At 38.4% G+C, this 17036-nt stretch overlaps 2 protein-coding genes across 4 annotated transcripts in view; one reads left to right on the top strand and one right to left on the bottom strand.

Moving 5' to 3' along the window:
- Positions 1-17036, top strand: part of VWCE (von Willebrand factor C and EGF domains) — a 2001707-nt gene that overhangs the window by 1898657 nt on the left and 86014 nt on the right. The gene's annotated exons all lie outside the window — the stretch shown is intronic.
- LOC122791780 lies at positions 1568-9199 on the bottom strand. 3 transcript variants are annotated; one of them, XM_044059706.1, is made up of 4 exons: positions 9011-9199; positions 8030-8158; positions 6175-6330; positions 1568-4047 (listed from the first exon to the last, which is right to left on the bottom strand). In XM_044059706.1, the coding sequence occupies exons 1-4, from the start codon at positions 9194-9196 to the stop codon at positions 1612-1614; spliced, it is 2907 nt and encodes a 968-aa protein (XP_043915641.1). In that variant the 5' UTR covers positions 9197-9199; the 3' UTR covers positions 1568-1611. The 3 variants fall into 3 exon arrangements, with proteins under 3 accessions (XP_043915641.1, XP_043915642.1, XP_043915643.1); XM_044059707.1 differs by lacking the exon at positions 9011-9199 and adding an exon at positions 8280-8569; XM_044059708.1 differs by lacking the exon at positions 9011-9199 and adding an exon at positions 8323-8569.

Here is a 17036-nt window from a genome sequence, read left to right as displayed (position 1 = left end):
ATAAGTAGAGACGATCTCTGCCTTGCATATAAGCAATCTCTGAGCCTGCTTTACTGGAAATGCTGCATATCCGCAAGTCAAATGGTACATGGGTTACTCGCTCTAAAGACCTTAATCTGGCATGTGACATTAATATAACCTGCTGGAGGGACAGATTTGTCTACTAGAAGTTACCACACCTTTGGAACAGACTCCCACTCCCATAACGGTAGCTGACAATAAAAAAGGGAAGGAAGAATTGACCAAGAACACTAAAATATGGGCGAGGGGAAGGAGGAAGGCACTATATAAACATAATTAACACACAACAAGAAAAAGTCTAAAGAAATCTGAAGACCACTTAAGAGATGTGACATATGTTAAGTTGGGGTATTATGGATAAAGGAAGGAGCTTAAGAGTTCTGGGATCTGATGATCTGTTAGAAGAGGGAGAGTCAGATCTAAGTCTCAGATGTGAACCCATCAGTTGAGGAATGAATGAAAATGACAATATCAGATGTGTAGTTCTCCCATGTCCGGTGAGGGCAGCCCTACAACTGCAGAGGATGTGCCAGTCCCTTGATCCTTATTGACTTTCTGAGGAGGTACCTCACAGTGACCAGCAGGAACAGATGGGTGATCTGAGGATGACGTTTTAGGCACAGCAGACACCCACCCGTAGATAAGGCAGTGATGAAGCCAGCAGGACATCCAAGGACTCCCTAAAACGTTCTTCTTTTTCTGGATAGTGGAAGCAAGAACCATGAAGACTGAATATTGCTTATTGTTTCATGTTAGAGCTGGAACGGAGATCTCAAAGGCAGGAAGCAGAGCCTGAATGAGTCAATAAATCTTCTGACAGGAAAATTAAGGCTCTGAGGTAAAATGTTCAGTGACAATCACCAAAAGCACCAAATTCTTCCCCCTCTACACACACCCACCCACACACAAAGAGACTCACTCTACACAAACAGGTAGATTATGTTAATAACAATAGATTTTTAAAGAGTTTTGTCACTCAAGCATTATATAAGCAAAAATTCCCTCAGCAACCTGACAGTTCCACAAAAAGCATTTTCTAGCATAACAATGAAATTCAAAGGAAAATGGTTTTCACAGAAAAATTATGTAGTTGAAGGTTTTCCGTAAAGGGGAATCAGTGTATCTCTCCATCCCTAAAAGGATCACTAGCTGACAGATCAAGAAAATTTTACCTCAAAACTTGTAGTGTCTAGTCAGAAGGTTTATTGACTAACTCAGGTTTCATTACCCACTTGTGAGATCTCTTTCCCAGCTTGAACAGGAAGTTAATTTGTACAGGAAAGGGAAGCAGAAAAAAAAGTTGGTCACACTGCAAACTTGACATGTTATGTTTAAGTGAAAACCCTTGGATGTAGCATATCTTGATACAAAGCACAATGCTACACATGAATCACAAAACCCTCATATTGTCAATGCCACAGGCTAGTGAAACAAATAAATGAAAAAACACAATATTGCCATTTATAGTACATTTAATTTATGATTTTATTGAATCAAAAATTCTGATTAAATAAAAATCATGAAAAACAGATTTCTGTTTCTAATTGATGCCATTTCATAGTGTTCTGTATTTTTAAATATAAATTATTTTTAATAACAGCAGCAAAGTTTATAGAAACATTTCTTCACAGCAACACGGAAGCTTTTCAAATGAAAACGTAAGCGCTTCAATAGAGATGACTTATCCATATGATCAGTTGTGTTACTGTCAGTGTCTATATCTACTTTCTTGTGTTTGTGGTAGACCAAAACTTCAGTTTCTGTGATAAAGGATTTAATCTCACTGCCCACGAATGCCTTGTCCTGACTGTAAGGAATGAGATCTTCCTTATATTCAAAGTTTGAGACATTGCTGCTTTTCTCACAGTCTACATCTACCTTGTTCTGACTGCATGAAGAGAAATCTTCATTATTCTCAGAGTCTGGAACAGCGGTACTTCTCTCACTGCCCACATCTGTCTTATCCTGACTGCCAGGGATGTTCTCTTCAGTGTCTTCAGAGTCTGGAACAGCAGTACTTCTCTCACTGCCCACATCTGTCTTGTGCTGACTGCCAGGGATGTTCTCTTCAGTGTCTTCAGAGTCTGGAACAGCGGTACTTCTCTCACTGCCCACATCTGTCTTATCCTGACTGCCAGGGATGTTCTCTTCAGTGTCTTCAGAGTCTGGAACAGCAGTACTTCTCTCACTGCCCACATCTGTCTTGTGTTGACTGCCAGGGATGTTCTCTTCAGTGTCTTCAGAGTCTGGAACAGCGGTACTTCTCTCACTGCCCACATCTGTCTTGTGCTGACTGCCAGGGATGTTCTCTTCAGTGTCTTCAGATTCTGGAACAGCGGTACTTCTCTCACTGCCCACATTTGTCTTGTGCTGACTGCCAGGGATGTTCTCTTCAGTGTCTTCAGAGTCTGGAACAGCGGTACTTCTCTCACTGCCCACATCTGTCTTATCCTGACTGCCAGGGATGTTCTCTTCAGTGTCTTCAGAGTCTGGAACAGCAGTACTTCTCTCACTGCCCACATCTGTCTTGTGCTGACTGCCAGGGATGTTCTCTTCAGTGTCTTCAGAGTCTGGAACAGCGGTACTTCTCTCACTGCCCACATCTGTCTTATCCTGACTGCCAGGGATGTTCTCTTTAGTGTCTTCAGATTCTGGAACAGCAGTACTTCTCTCACTGCCCACATCTGTCTTGTGCTGACTGCCAGGGATGTTCTCTTCAGTGTCTTCAGAGTCTGGAACAGCAGTACTTCTCTCACTGCCCACATCTGTCTTGTGCTGACTGCCAGGGATGTTCTCTTCATTGTCTTCAGATTCTGGAACAGCAGTACTTCTCTCACTGCCCACATCAGCCTTGGACTTACTGCAGGGTACGACATCTTCAGTGATTATTTTCTCTCTATACATGAGTGCTACGTCCTCAGTGCAGGGGATGTTGCGTTCATCATCTAAGACAGTGGTGTTTCTTTCAGTGCCTGCAGCAGCCTCGACATGACTACAAGCTATGATGTCTTCAGCATTTTGGACAGTTGTACTTCTCTCACTGCCCACATCTGTCTTGTGCTGACTGCCAGGGATGTTCTCTTCAATGTCTTCAGATTCTGGAACAGCAGTACTTCTCTCACTGCCCACATCAGCCTTGGACTTACTGCAGGGTGCGACATCTTCATTGATTATTTTTTCTCTGTACATGAGTGCTACGTCCTCAGTGCAGGGGATGTTGCGTTCATCATCTAAGACAGTGGTGTTTCTTTCAGTGCCTGCAGCAGCCTCAACATGACTACAAGCTATGATGTCTTCAGCATTTTGGACAGTTGTACTTCTCTCACTGCCCACATCTGTCTTGTGCTGACTGCCAGGGATGTTCTCTTCAGTGTCTTCAGATTCTGGAACAGCAGTACTTCTCTCACTGCCCACATCAGCCTTGGACTTACTGCAGGGTGAGACGTCTTCATTGATTATTTTCTCTCTGTACATGAGTGCTATGTCCTCAGTGCAGGGGATGTTGCATTCATCATCTAAGACAGTGGTGTTTCTCTTATTGCCTGGAACAGCCTCAACCTGACTACAAGCTATGATATCATCAGCATTTTGGAAGGTTGTACTTTTCTCACTGCCCACATCTGTCTTGTGCTGACTGCCATGGATGTTCTCTTCAGTATCTTCAGATTCTGGAACAGCAGTACTTCTCTCACTGCCCACATCTGTCTTGTGCTGATTGCCAGGGATGTTCTCTTCAGTGTCTTCAGAGTCTGGAACAGCAGTACTTCTCTCACTGCCCACATCTGTCTTGTGCTGACTGCCAGGGATGTTCTCTTCAGTGTCTTCAGAGTCTGGAACAGCAGTACTTCTCTCACTGCCCACATCTGTCTTGTCCTGAATGCCAGAGATGTTCTCTTCATTGTCTTCAGAGTCTGGAACAGCAGTACTTTTCTCACTGCCCACATCTGTCTTGTCCTGACTGCCAGTGATGTTCTCTGAAGTGTCTTCAGAGTCTGGGATAGTGGTACTTATCACACTGCCTTTGACCTGATTACAGGGGATAAAATATATTATTAATGTTAATCTCACTAGGAATGAGTAGATGGCTTTAAAATGTTTGCAAACAGATATGTTTATTGTAATAAAACCAGATGATGAAGAGTGAAATATAGTGGTAATGAAGGATGATTTTTATGAAAGAATGTGTCTTGTTTTATTGAGTAACACATTAGAATATCAATTGTTAGATGATAATCCACTAGAACAAATTCAAAGTAGTAAAAAAAACAAAACAAAGAAAATGCAGACCAAGGGATAAATACTCCGTTGCTAAAAATCTATAAATAACTGAAATAATGTAACAGGTAAGCAACGGATGAACCCGGCAGAAGCCAAACAGAAAAATGCAGCTGCTATAGCAACGAGGCACAGTCACCAATTCTTCCAGTAAACAAAATACTCCATAAGGAAAATGCAGGCATCAAGGCAGGAAAAACACAGTCACAAAGTCCTCCAGTAGTATAGCAGCTGCATTTTTCTTCTTGGCTTCTGCCTGGTTCATCCGTTGCTTACCTGTTACCTAAATTCTAAGTAGTATTCTGATGCTACTGAAGAACTTGGTTAATAGGGGTGTATTATCAGAAATACTGAGGGATGGACTAGTAGTAGTGAAACCTTGTATCCCATTATTTTATATACTACCTAAAATCCATAAGAACACGGTGAATCCTCCGGGGAGACCTATTGTTTCTCAGGTTGGGGGGGGGGGGTCCCATGGAAAGATTTGTAATTTTGTGGACAAAATTATTCAGCCTTACGTTGTACAGCTTCCTTCATACATTAGTGACACACAACATTTTCTTAGAGAGATTAAATAGGTTAAGTGGCAGGAAGGGTATTTTTAGTGACGGTGATTGCAAATAGCTTGTATACTTCTACTGAATATAAATTCAGATTGGAGGCTATTGCTCATTATTTAGAGGATGTCAATGGGTTACACAGTATGCTGAATATCACTAGTTTTATTTTGAATAATAATTGATTTTCTTTTGATGGGAATTTCTATAGGCTATTAAGAGGCACAGTGATGGGAGATAAATTTGCTCCCAGGTATACCAATTTTTATTTATGGGAAGGTTTGAGGAAATATTTTTGTATAGAGCATCATATTTTGTTTATAATGTAGTTTTTTTATAAATGTTGCATTGATGATTTATCTTTAATAGTAAAGGGTTCTCAGAAACAGTTTGATAATTTTATGCAGGTAATACAGAATAATTATTTTGGTTTATTTTCATACACTATTTATAATAATAGTATTCATTATTTAGATGTGAAGTTGTAAAGCCTAAATGGTGAGATACATTCCACGTTATATAGAAAAACATAACTTCTCTAAACACCTTCCTATGTGCTTCTAGTGCACACCCTGGCCATTTGATGTGGTCTTTGCCCTGTGTTGAATTTGATAGGCCAAGAACGTTATGTTCAGAGGAGGTTAAATTCCAAGATGTGGCCATGGACATAGTTAATAGACAATTATCTAGGGGTTATAAATATGACCTTCTTATTACTACATACTAGAAGATTGAGGATGTGTGCAATAAAGTTGATTGGAAAGGTAAATATGGTAGAAACATTGATAGAAATGAGGTATCCGGAAGACATGTATTTTGTGACTGGCTATGCTCCATTTATTGAAGGAGAGTCACTCACGTATTTTGAAGAAATATTGGTATATAATAACATCAGATGAGATATATAAAAATATGACATTGAATATTTCATTTATAAATTCACCCAGTATTGGGAGTAGGGCTGTACATACAGAGATAAGGAGTGAGACTGAGGATCTAAAATGTAAGGGCTGTACAACTTGTAGGTATATGGGAAAAGAGGATACTTGCATAATTAATGATTATTTAGGGTTCCAGGGACATTTACCTGTTATCAGAAGATGCTACTATATGGCTTGGTCTCTCCCTGTAATAAATTCTATATAAGTAAGATGATACATCAGGTTAGGGTGAGAATATGAGAGCATATTCAAGATGTTAAAACTAATAACCCTATGAGCCCAGTAGCATCACATTTCTCAGAGCATCATAAGAGTGATTCTTCTCTGTTAAAAGTTTTTATAATGTTTGTATTTAAAGACAGTGAAAAAGAGCTCACCTCTGTTGCTGCACTTTTCACAGACATAGTTTTATCTGCCTTAGCAGGAGCTGTTTTATCACACCAGAAATTTCTGAGTACTGCCATTGCAGCGTTTTCCTTCGCTCTTTTCTTATTTCGACCTCTACCAGTAAATGTATGCCCATCAACTTCAACCTATAAAAAAAAAAAATCATCATAAACAATTGTCTGGTAAAGTTCAAAAAACATACAGTATTTAAGTTGACAAGCTTAGTATCCATGAGACACTGCTATTTTCAGAGGAGAACCAAGATGGAATTCATACTGCTGAAGGGTAAAGTGGCCAGAACACCAGGAGCATATCCCTTTTCCAAGGAAGTCTTCACCATTTGTACCTGCTATTGCAAACTCCTCAGTCTTTCCAGACGTTGACAGATATGCCACCTGTTTATTATAATCTCATAAATGATTTGAACCAACTAGTAAAATGTGGTCTGACCTGTCTCATTCCATTTTGGTTTTCCCGAAAAAGAATAAAAATGTAGAAAAAGATGTGCTGGAGTATAACTTTACTGTTTAACTGTTAGAATACCAGTTCTCCTATCAATATAGGCCTTGTTGCTCTTTCACTCTGTGCTGGAATTTTCACTTTGTGCCACGTCTGACTGATATACTCTTGCTATAACACCACATGCGATAAGTATGCTAGACTAAATGATTTAGCCATGTGATCAAACATCATCTTGTAATTGATGCACAAATCTTTTCTTTCTATGTCTTTGCTGAAAGTGGACCATACCCACTCTGAACTTCCCAGTAAACCAAGTAAATACTATTCAGCATACTGCTGCAGAAACCATCTAAACTCTATTACCTTGGCACTGGCTAAAGTCACAAGTTGCATTATTTCAATGCATCCTGGAAGTGGTGGGAGGATGACATAATGGTTAAGGTGTTTACCTTAATGACACAAGGTGCAGCATTTGATTCTCACATGGGGTAATTGGCTAGGCTTCAAATGGCACAAAAGGGCAGATAGCCTAGTACTAATCTATGAACCTGTGATGAACTAAAAAAGGCATAAGATATAAGGTTTTCTTTTACTCATTGTGACTCACATGCCCTCTGTAATGCAGCCACTGGTATGTGCAAAGTATGATCCTTATGCTAGGCAAGGTTATTAGACAAACAGTCAAGTATGCTATTTATTTTTATTTATTTATTGCATTTGTTTACCGTGAAAGTCCACTGGGCCTAGGTGAGCCCATTTTCAGTGCAGGCCCGGTGAGAAAAGCACCACATAAATTTCACATTACAAAATACAAATATCAAATAGCATTTTCTTTACAATCTTTTAGCTATGCAGGAAATGCTCACCCCCTGCCAAAAGTTCCTGTGCTTCCCACTGTTAGCACAGAGAACATGTGGAGTCCTGTACCAGCAGCCTCACTGCAGGGTAACAAAACACTGGATGCCTTTGTTGGTGATCACAGAACTTTCACCAGAATCTTTGAAATGACACCAGAGGCAAGTTAAGAAATGTATACCATACAAGATAGGTTTTGCGTTATTTGCAACAACATATTGGTCACTAACTTTTGTTCCTCACTAAAGGTGTCCATCTGGTTTTCACTGAAGTGTGTGCAATGCTAACAAGTAGTGGAAACTGTATTGCAACTGATCTGGTCTCAACAAACACTAAGTTTATTTGTTAGTCAATGAAGGGGTCACGCATTTTACACACACACACACACACACTAATATATATATATATATGTATATGTATATATATATATATATATATATATATAATAAACAAACTTATTCTTAATATTAACCCAAAACATTTATAAAAAGTAGTAGTCAGAGACAAAGTGATAAATATGCACATTACCTCCATGACATAGCATCTATTGTAACGGTCACTAGTCTTAGCCAACTCTTTGTATTCCAGCCCTTCTCGTAGGTTATTCAGTTCTTCTACAGGATTTTCCATACATTTTTCTACAACTTGTTTTACAACCTTTACAGGAGAGAAAAAAAATAAATATTACAAATTTATTTTACACTTCATTTTCAAGATTTCTTAAAGTTGATGTAAGCACTGAGCACGTGATATCATTCAATATCATGAGGCCCATTACCAAGTCATGTTTGTATTTGCCAGAATGTATGGATCTAACAGACCTTGTTACAGTCTGGATCCTGCCTACAGAAAGACAACACAGGAAGGATTTTTTTTTTTTGCTGGAAAATGTTATCACGGAGTTTAAAATTCAGTAAAATAAACTGAGAAGTTGAAATTCATCCTTCACACAGATAATCTACTAAACTGTGCATAAGCAAAATCTTTACAATGTCTCTATTAGAAAGGACCACACCCAGTAAAGTATCCCTATGGTAACCTAGTATTAACTAACACATCCCCCACTGAACTTTTTGTCAACTTTTGGGTCTGATCTGTCTGTTGTGTCAACTTTTGGGTCTGGTCTGTTTGTTGTAAAACACTACTATGCTACAATGCACTTTTTCAATGAAATTAAAATGTCACTGAGGAGCTTTAACTGAATTTTAGGTAAATGACTTCAGCACTCCCTCCAAACTGAAATAATGTTTTGATCAGTAGGCATACATTAACTTTATCTTTAAAGATTAGCAATACATAACATTAACTGTGATGTTAGCCATGAGTAACTGACCTAAAATGAAAAAAAAAAAGATTTGTATCCAGCCCGTGATGTGCCTACTATCTTAACATTTTTGCATGAGTTAAATTTCAACTTGTCAGAGAATTCACATAATTATATGGGCCATTGTTTCAGTTATCCAACATTTAAATCTACTGTAAGGAAGCTTCCTGAAGCCATAATCTTACCTTTTCTGCTAGACGGTGTTTAGCTGTCTTCTTGGAAGGACCTGATGCTTCAAAAGATTTACCAATTATTTCAACCCCAACTGTAAACACTGGGGCATAGAGTGGCCCACTCTGCCGAATTAGTTTGAACTGCAGGCCAGGGAATTGCTCATTCAGCGTCTCCAGTGGACTTTTTGATGACAGCATTTTATTGTCTAAACAAAAAATAAAAAAAATTAAACATTTCATCTTAAATTAGAGACAATTCCTATTAGGAACTATTATGAAAGTGGAAAGGTTATGCCTACACCAGTCACAGCTAGCATCCTATTCAAACCTCTAAACTGTACAGATTTTGCAGAATGTCCAGTTTTGTCTCATGTTTTATGTCTGTTTCTCATAAAACACTGGTTTTCTGGCAAATCACTGAGAACTGAAGTTAGAAAATGGCAGATGTTTGAGTTTCAGACTTCAATTCCTTCAAAAAATTCATCCTAATGTAAAACCTGTTATTCTATCAACTTTTGAAGCTTGTAAGAGCAATATTTAGAGCTTGTCCCTATTTTTGGGCTTTTGTCCCCCATTATTTGCGGCTTTGTCCAAATTTCTTGCTCTAAGAGGTTAAGAGAAAGCTTTCCACAATCCATATATGCACACGCACACACACACACACACACACACACACACACACACACACACACACACACACACACACACACACACACACACACACACACACACACACACACACACACACACACACACACACACACACACACACACACACACACACACACACACACACACACATATTTATACCACAGGGAAATCTGGTACTTATAAGCAACAAAACTGCTGGCTGGGAATCTTAAAAAAAATCATGAAAAAAGAATCATTCACTGTAGACAAGCTCAATTGAGATTTCAGACTAATCAAGTACTAATGAGTTGTTTACTGAAAAACAAATAGACTAGCACTTTTGCCCTTAAAAGAGGTTTATCCGATCTAACTCCAGTTTACATGATGCGGTATTTATCCACTTTAACATAGAAATCCTTGTCAATTCACTCATCCTTGGGTCATAAAAGTATGGCAAAGGCTGTTTCTGCAAGGTACAGTAGGATACGTCTCATCTTTTATACACGTTCTGCATATCTGCTCCTGATAAGAGTAATTAGCAGTTGATAACTGGTAATGTAAACTGGAGTTAGATCTGACAAAGCTCTTTTAAGGTGAAAACACTCATCTACCTGTCTTTCAAAGAAGTTTTTAGTACTAAACTAGTTACTCGTGCTTCATTGCTCTGAAGTCTCAAATGATGCATATATATATATATATATATATATATATATATATATATATATATATATATTGTGTCTTTCAGCTTATCCCGGTTAGGGGTCGCCACAATGGAACTCCGGTCCACTAATGATTGGTAGGGATTTTTACATGTCGAGTTACCAGCCCTCATGCACAACCTTCAACGAAGGCACGCCCCATTCACGCATGCCTCCACACAGAAGATGCTTTAGCTGAGAATCGAACGGGAGAACGTCTTACTGTGAGGCGACAACGCTACCGCAGTGTATATATATATATATATATATATATATATATATATATATATATATATATATATATATACATATATATATATATATATATATATATATATATATATATATACACACATGAGTGTGTGTGTGTGTGTGTGTGTGTGTGTGTGTGTGTGTGTATATATATATACACACACACACACACACACACACACACACACACACACACACACACACACACACACACGGCTTTTTTTTGTGATGGTATGTGCTGATACGACATACTGGAACCTCAACCACAGTAGTGGTATCTTGTCTTTTAAGGAAAACCATGCATTTATCACACACCAACGCCGATGTAAAAATATTCAGAATTTAAACTAGCCATTCCAATAAGGTGAGTGTGTATGTGTATGTATGTATGTATGATACATTATATATATATATATATATATATATGGATCTAGGACATTTCACTGAAAGTCAAATTAGTGTGCACTTTTCACCGAAAGCTCAATTCACCAAAAACACAATTCACCGAAACACATTTCACCAAAAGTGGTATATGGCCATGTCCCCACGGTAGTGCAATCCTGGAGTTAGGATATATAGTAGGTTGGTGTGGGGGGCATTCTCCCCCACATCGGGGGGGGTGGGGGGTGTAGTCCCCCACATATTTTAAATGTTTTGAACTATATACATGCATACTTGCAATTGCAATATGTTACTCTTATCCGAACATGATATATACTTATATGTGGGGGGCTTTGCCCTCCACACCCCCCTACTATATATACTAACTCCAAGGTTGCACTACAGTGGGGCCAAGGCCATATACCACTTTCAGTGAAATGTGTTTCGGTGAATTGTGTTTTCTGTGAATTGTGCTTTCTGTGAATTGTGTTCGGTCATTTGAGATTCGGTGAAATGTGCTTTCGGTGAAATGTCCTAGATGCATATATATATATATATATATATATATATATACATACACACACACACACACACACACACACACACACACACACACACATATGTATGTATGTAAAGTGAGTGACTGTGTGCATATAATTTAAACTAGTGGTTCTGTTTCTTTCTGTATGAAAGAAAAAGTATGTGAATGTGTGCGTGTGTGTGTGTGTGTGTGTGTGTGTGTGTGTGTGTGTGTGTGTGTGTGTGTGTGTGTGTTTGTAAGTTAAACTAGCTGCTCAGTTAGTATGTAGGGTATAGTGAGCTCTTAGTTAAACTAGCAGTTCCGTTTGTTTCTGTGATGAGTGAGTGTGTGTATGTATGTATGTGTGTATGTAAGATAAAGTGTGTGTGTGTGTTGCTATATAAGAGAGAAAGTGTGTTTGTGTGTGTGTGTGTGTGTGTGTGTGTGTGTGTGTGTGTGTGTGTGTGTGTGTGTGTGTGTGTGTGTGTGTGCTGCTGTGTGAGAGTAGGGTGTGTGTGCATACCTCTCAACCTCTTAAATGCAAGAAATCTGGACAATGTCTGACATAGTGGGGTACAAAATAAGGACAGATTTTAAATACTGTTCTTATAAACTTGAAGTAAAATAAAAATAGTCAGCATGGATTTTCTGAACAATAAGGAGTACATGTCTAACATTATTTATTGACTTTAATACGCTGGGATTAAGGAGGAAAATAAACTATTTTTAAGAGGTACGAGGTACAGTACAAAAATATGAGAAAAAATCAGAGATGGTTGAGTGGTATTTTCCCCAGCTCTGTTAAATGCATAAAATTGTATTAACTTTAATATATACATTTTTCTATATTTTAAAAATACAAATACCAGTTACAGACAAACTTCTCAATTTCTTTGTTAAAGAATTCTCTAGAAAGCTATAAGTAATTGGAAGACAAATACGTAAAAGTTAAATATTACTTTAATTCATTTAAAAATGTTAGTTGAATGAACATGGATTTTCTGAACAATGAGGAATGTGACACTAATGTCATGTACTATTGACCGACTAATCCTTGGTGATTTACCTGAAAATCCAAAATTTTATAAGGTAAGGGGAAAATATATGATGCGAAATCAGGGCAGTGAGGGTACAGTTATGAGTTGTGCTAGTTGTACCACAAAAGAAAGCTACTGGCAAACTGCAGTAAACAAAAGAAATATACATTAATTTATTGTGCATGCTCATAAGATGGGCAGTGTACAATATGGGGTTTGTAGTGTGCATGTAGTGTATGTACCATTCTTATGGTGCTGTACTCCTCATATAATTAATTAAAAAGTTGTTTTTTTGCACAGCATGTGCCAAAACACTTCCCCTTTTGGCTGAAGCATCTTTGACATTTTATTTTCCATTAGTGAACTGGCATAGAACACTGATTGCCATAGACAATTTTCAAGCTCAGCCTGTGTTGGTTTAAAGTACCTTTTGGTACGATCTCTCAAATCAAACGAAATGTCATGATTGCTTCATAAGTACCTAATTATTTTATGGAATTCCCACCAGCTTACACTGGATTACTTGGTAATCGGTGAATATTTCTTTCATACCCACCTGCAAGTCTGTACTAAAATTAACACTTACCTTTAAAAATTGAAATATTAGCAATAACACGAATAAACTGTTCAATGTATTTTTCATAGTAACTAATTTCCTGGTATGCAACTAATTTATTGGGTAGAATCTCTGTCTTCACCATGCAACCCACTGTGATGTAAGCCAAAGAGGCTGATGTCAGCAGCCCTGCATCACAATGCAGACAAGCATTGCTTTGACAACCAGAACCTGCAACCCATTGTGATGCCAGCCAAAGAGGATGATGTCATCAGTCCAACATCACAATGCAGACTGGCATAGCTCTGGCCACCAGAATCATGGCCAAATCCAGAGAGAATTTGGGGACATTTTAAATATTATTGATATAAAGCTGAGAAGTTGAAAGCAAAACAGATTTGTTCTTTTCAAGGAATTTTAGCTGAAATGTAAGAGCTTTGGCTCTAGATATGTGGTTTCCTCTTTTAGAGTGGAGCAGCCAAGAAGCATAAAATGGTATGGTATGTTTTATTTTTGCTTGTCACTGCTTTTCGCTGGTAAGAAGCATTGAAAGTATTACGTTTTTTGCTGTTGTTAAAAGATGGTTATTCTGAGTTCAGAAAGAATTTGCTATTTATACACCAGTTATTCTTGTCAGAAGTCCAGAATTCTGTGTATGTTACTGACCTGAAGAACAAAGCCAAAGACTGTAAACTTGGGAAGCTGTGTGCTTTACTAATAACAGGCAGGACACTTTGTGATAGAAAATGATAAAACCTGGTGTAGGTTGTTAAGAGAAATAACCATTTCATTTCCAAAATTCATGCATGTTTATAAAGCAAATTATATTATTCATTCACAATTAAAAACATTACCTGAGGAAAAAAGATATATATATATATATATATATATATATATATATATATATATATATATATATATATACACACACACAAGGTAAATGTGAAATAAATAAAGAAAAATGTTTGCAACAGAAATAGATTTTGAAAAAGAGAATCTATTGCAGGGTATTGTGGCAGTAACGGTGTCCTAGAATTGCTGTGCAGTTAAAAAAGTGTCATGTAATTGGGACGTATGTTGCCTTTTCTAAAATAATACTGTTGAGTCTATGTTACAAACTGGCATTGTGTATAAAACAGATACATATGTTTTTGATAGAATTTGCATGTTCTTGAATATAAACATAAACATGAACATAAGTTGCAGCAGCCAATAGTCAGGGGCGGCTCATGCTATAGGACTGCAGCCCCCCTGTCTTGCAGCCCCCCCCCACCTGTACAATAAAATTGCAAAATAAAATAAAAAAAAAAAAAATTCACGGACTCCACGCATGTGTGCATGGTTCCTGAAAATTCCATGCATGCATGCGTGCTCATTCCAGAGCTCCAGACTGCTCTGTTAGGCAGTCCAGATAGGAAAGGCAGGAAACTCCGCCCTTCCAGCCCAGAGGTTTGTGCGGTGATGACCTCACAGACTGAAAGGTCACCGGACTGCATCGCCCGCAGGAAAGAGGCTCCAGCCTACTACTCTCATGGGACTAGCCATCTCTTGTGGGAGACCCATGCGCGGGCGGCCGTTTTGTGGAGGGAGACACATGCGTGGGCCAGGGGATTCATGGATCGGTGGCCGTTTTGTGAATTTAGCTGCAGAGGATTCACGTTTTGTGGAAGATTCACGTTTTATGGAGGTTTGTGGATTTAGCTGCAGAGGATTCGCGTTTTGCGGAGGATTCACGTTTTATGGAGGTGTGTGTGTGTGTGTGTGTGTGTGTGTGTGTGTGTGTGTGTGTGTGTGTGTGTGTGTGTGTAAAATGTCCCAGTTGCTACATGGTGGTGGGTAGAGAATAAGGCTTGAACCCTGGTGGCAGGAGCCTGAATTACCTACCCACCACCATTTGTAAAAACATTGCAGATTTTTCCCTCATACTTGTTCTATTCCTCATAAAATCTGTGGTTTCTGTATTTGTGTCCTTGCAAAGCTGGTAGTGCATTGATGCAGTGGTAGCATTGTTGCCTGACAACTACAGGTTCTCTGGTTTGATTCTTGGCTGGGCTGCCTTACCTTTTCTGTGGAGTCTGTATGCCCTCCCTGTGTTTGTTTCCTCTAGTGTCCTCCCATCTTACAAAGACATGTGTTTGTCTGGAGTGTTTCTACCTGGGCCTCTGCTAAAAATTAGCTTTTGTTCCAAGTCAGACTTTCCTGGTTAATAAATGTTAAAAATGACACACATTTGAATATCAGACTTCATATTCTTCAGAAAGTGCATGGTAACGCAAAAGCTTTTATTCTAGCAATTTTCTAAGTGTATAAGATAGATATTTGAAATGTGTCCCTATTTTTGGGATTGTATTCCCCCATTATTGGCTTCATCCAGATTTTTTGTGCTAAGGTTGAGAGCTATGGTAAGAACTGAATTCACTGAATATGTTTGGGGGCTATATTCCCCCATTACTGGCTTTTTCCTGGTGTTTTTTTGCTAAGAGATGGAGAGCTATGGTGAGAACTGAATTCACTGAATGTTTGGGGGCTGTAGTCACCCATTATTGGCTTTGTTCAGGTGTTTTGTGCTAAGAGGTTGACAGCTGTGCTATGGTGAGAACTGAATTCACTATATGGTAGCCATTTAAATTTCCGTCTTCCTCTTACACAAAACAGCTGATTTGGCATAGTGGTATGTTGCTCTCACTGTTTTGCACAGGGTCCTGGGTTTGAGGCTTGGCAATGAAATGTATGGTGGTAACACAACATTTTATTCTAGCAATTTTCCAACATTATACAAGCAATGTTTAAAATGTGTCCCTGGTTTTTGGGCTTTTGTCCCCTCCCACAATAAACTTTAGCTTTTTCCAGATTTATTTGTGCTGCAAAGTTCAGAGATACAGCTGAGTGAGTAGATTTTACATGAAGCTGAGAGCTGCAGTGGAGCAAAAGTTTAGTGCTGCTTATGCTAAGTCTGCTTGTCTTGTTAGTAGCACAACAGGTAGTATACTTGCTTTTGATGCAGAAGGCTGTGGGATCTACTCCCACAGTAGATAGATGCATTGCTGATATTGTACTTTGCAAAGGGGGTGGATGCTGCACTCCTTTTTGGCGAAGATACCTAGTAACTCTGAACCTGTTATCAGTTTGCCATCCATTCCCTATTGCAATATTGCTAGCTTATCATTTGTTTTATGTAAGATAGGCAATTTATTCCTCAAGGGTAACGGGCACTTTATTTGTAGATGAAACAATTAAATACAAAGTTGTTTGCTAGCAGCAGCCTCTTCATTAGTTACAGATCTCTTTAATGTGGAATTATTTAGATGACTTTTACTTCAGAGATTGCGCATATATACTGATACTGGTGGACTGTAGAAGTTTGAGTAGACTTTTATGATGGAAATGTTCTGAATTGGGCAGTTTTGTCATTACTGGGGCATGCATTTTGTTTCATTGTTTTCTGGAAAAATTTCAAAACAAATTTAAAACACCCTCTAAAACTGTACTGTATTGTACAAGGAATATAATTTAATACAATCAGGAAAGTGTATGAAAGAGCATGTGTATGTTTCGTGTGCAAGGGGCCTGTGATTTGAAAACAGCCCAAACCCAAAGTTAATCTGCCACTGGCAAAATGTATTTTCTTTGAATGTGGGTTTCAATGCTGTTTCAGTGAATGTGAGTTTTCAAGGGCAGAGAAGTTGTAATGCTAAGTCTGTTTTCATTGTGAGACTGCATTGCTTTGTTTAGCAGATATGATATCTATTAGTGTTTGCGCTGTAAAATCAAAATAAAACTTTCAAATGAAGTCCAAAGCATCGCAGAAGTAAAGCAGTATGCACATTAGTGTTTATGTTTTTTGTTTTTCGGCTTTTCCCGGTTTGTGTTTATGGTAAATGGGGTGAAATAGCCAAGTAATGGTTCATTGGAATGGCTGGAGGGGGAGAAGCTCCATTCGACCATGATTTTGTGAGGGGGGGGA

The sequence above is a fragment of the Protopterus annectens genome, chromosome 17.part0, assembly GCF_019279795.1.
Source record: "Protopterus annectens isolate FY-2018-M chromosome 17.part0, PAN1.0, whole genome shotgun sequence".
NCBI classification, from domain to species: Eukaryota; Metazoa; Chordata; order Ceratodontiformes; family Protopteridae; genus Protopterus; species Protopterus annectens.
Note: the sequence above shows the minus strand (reverse complement) of the source record. Positions and strands in the feature narration are given on the sequence as shown.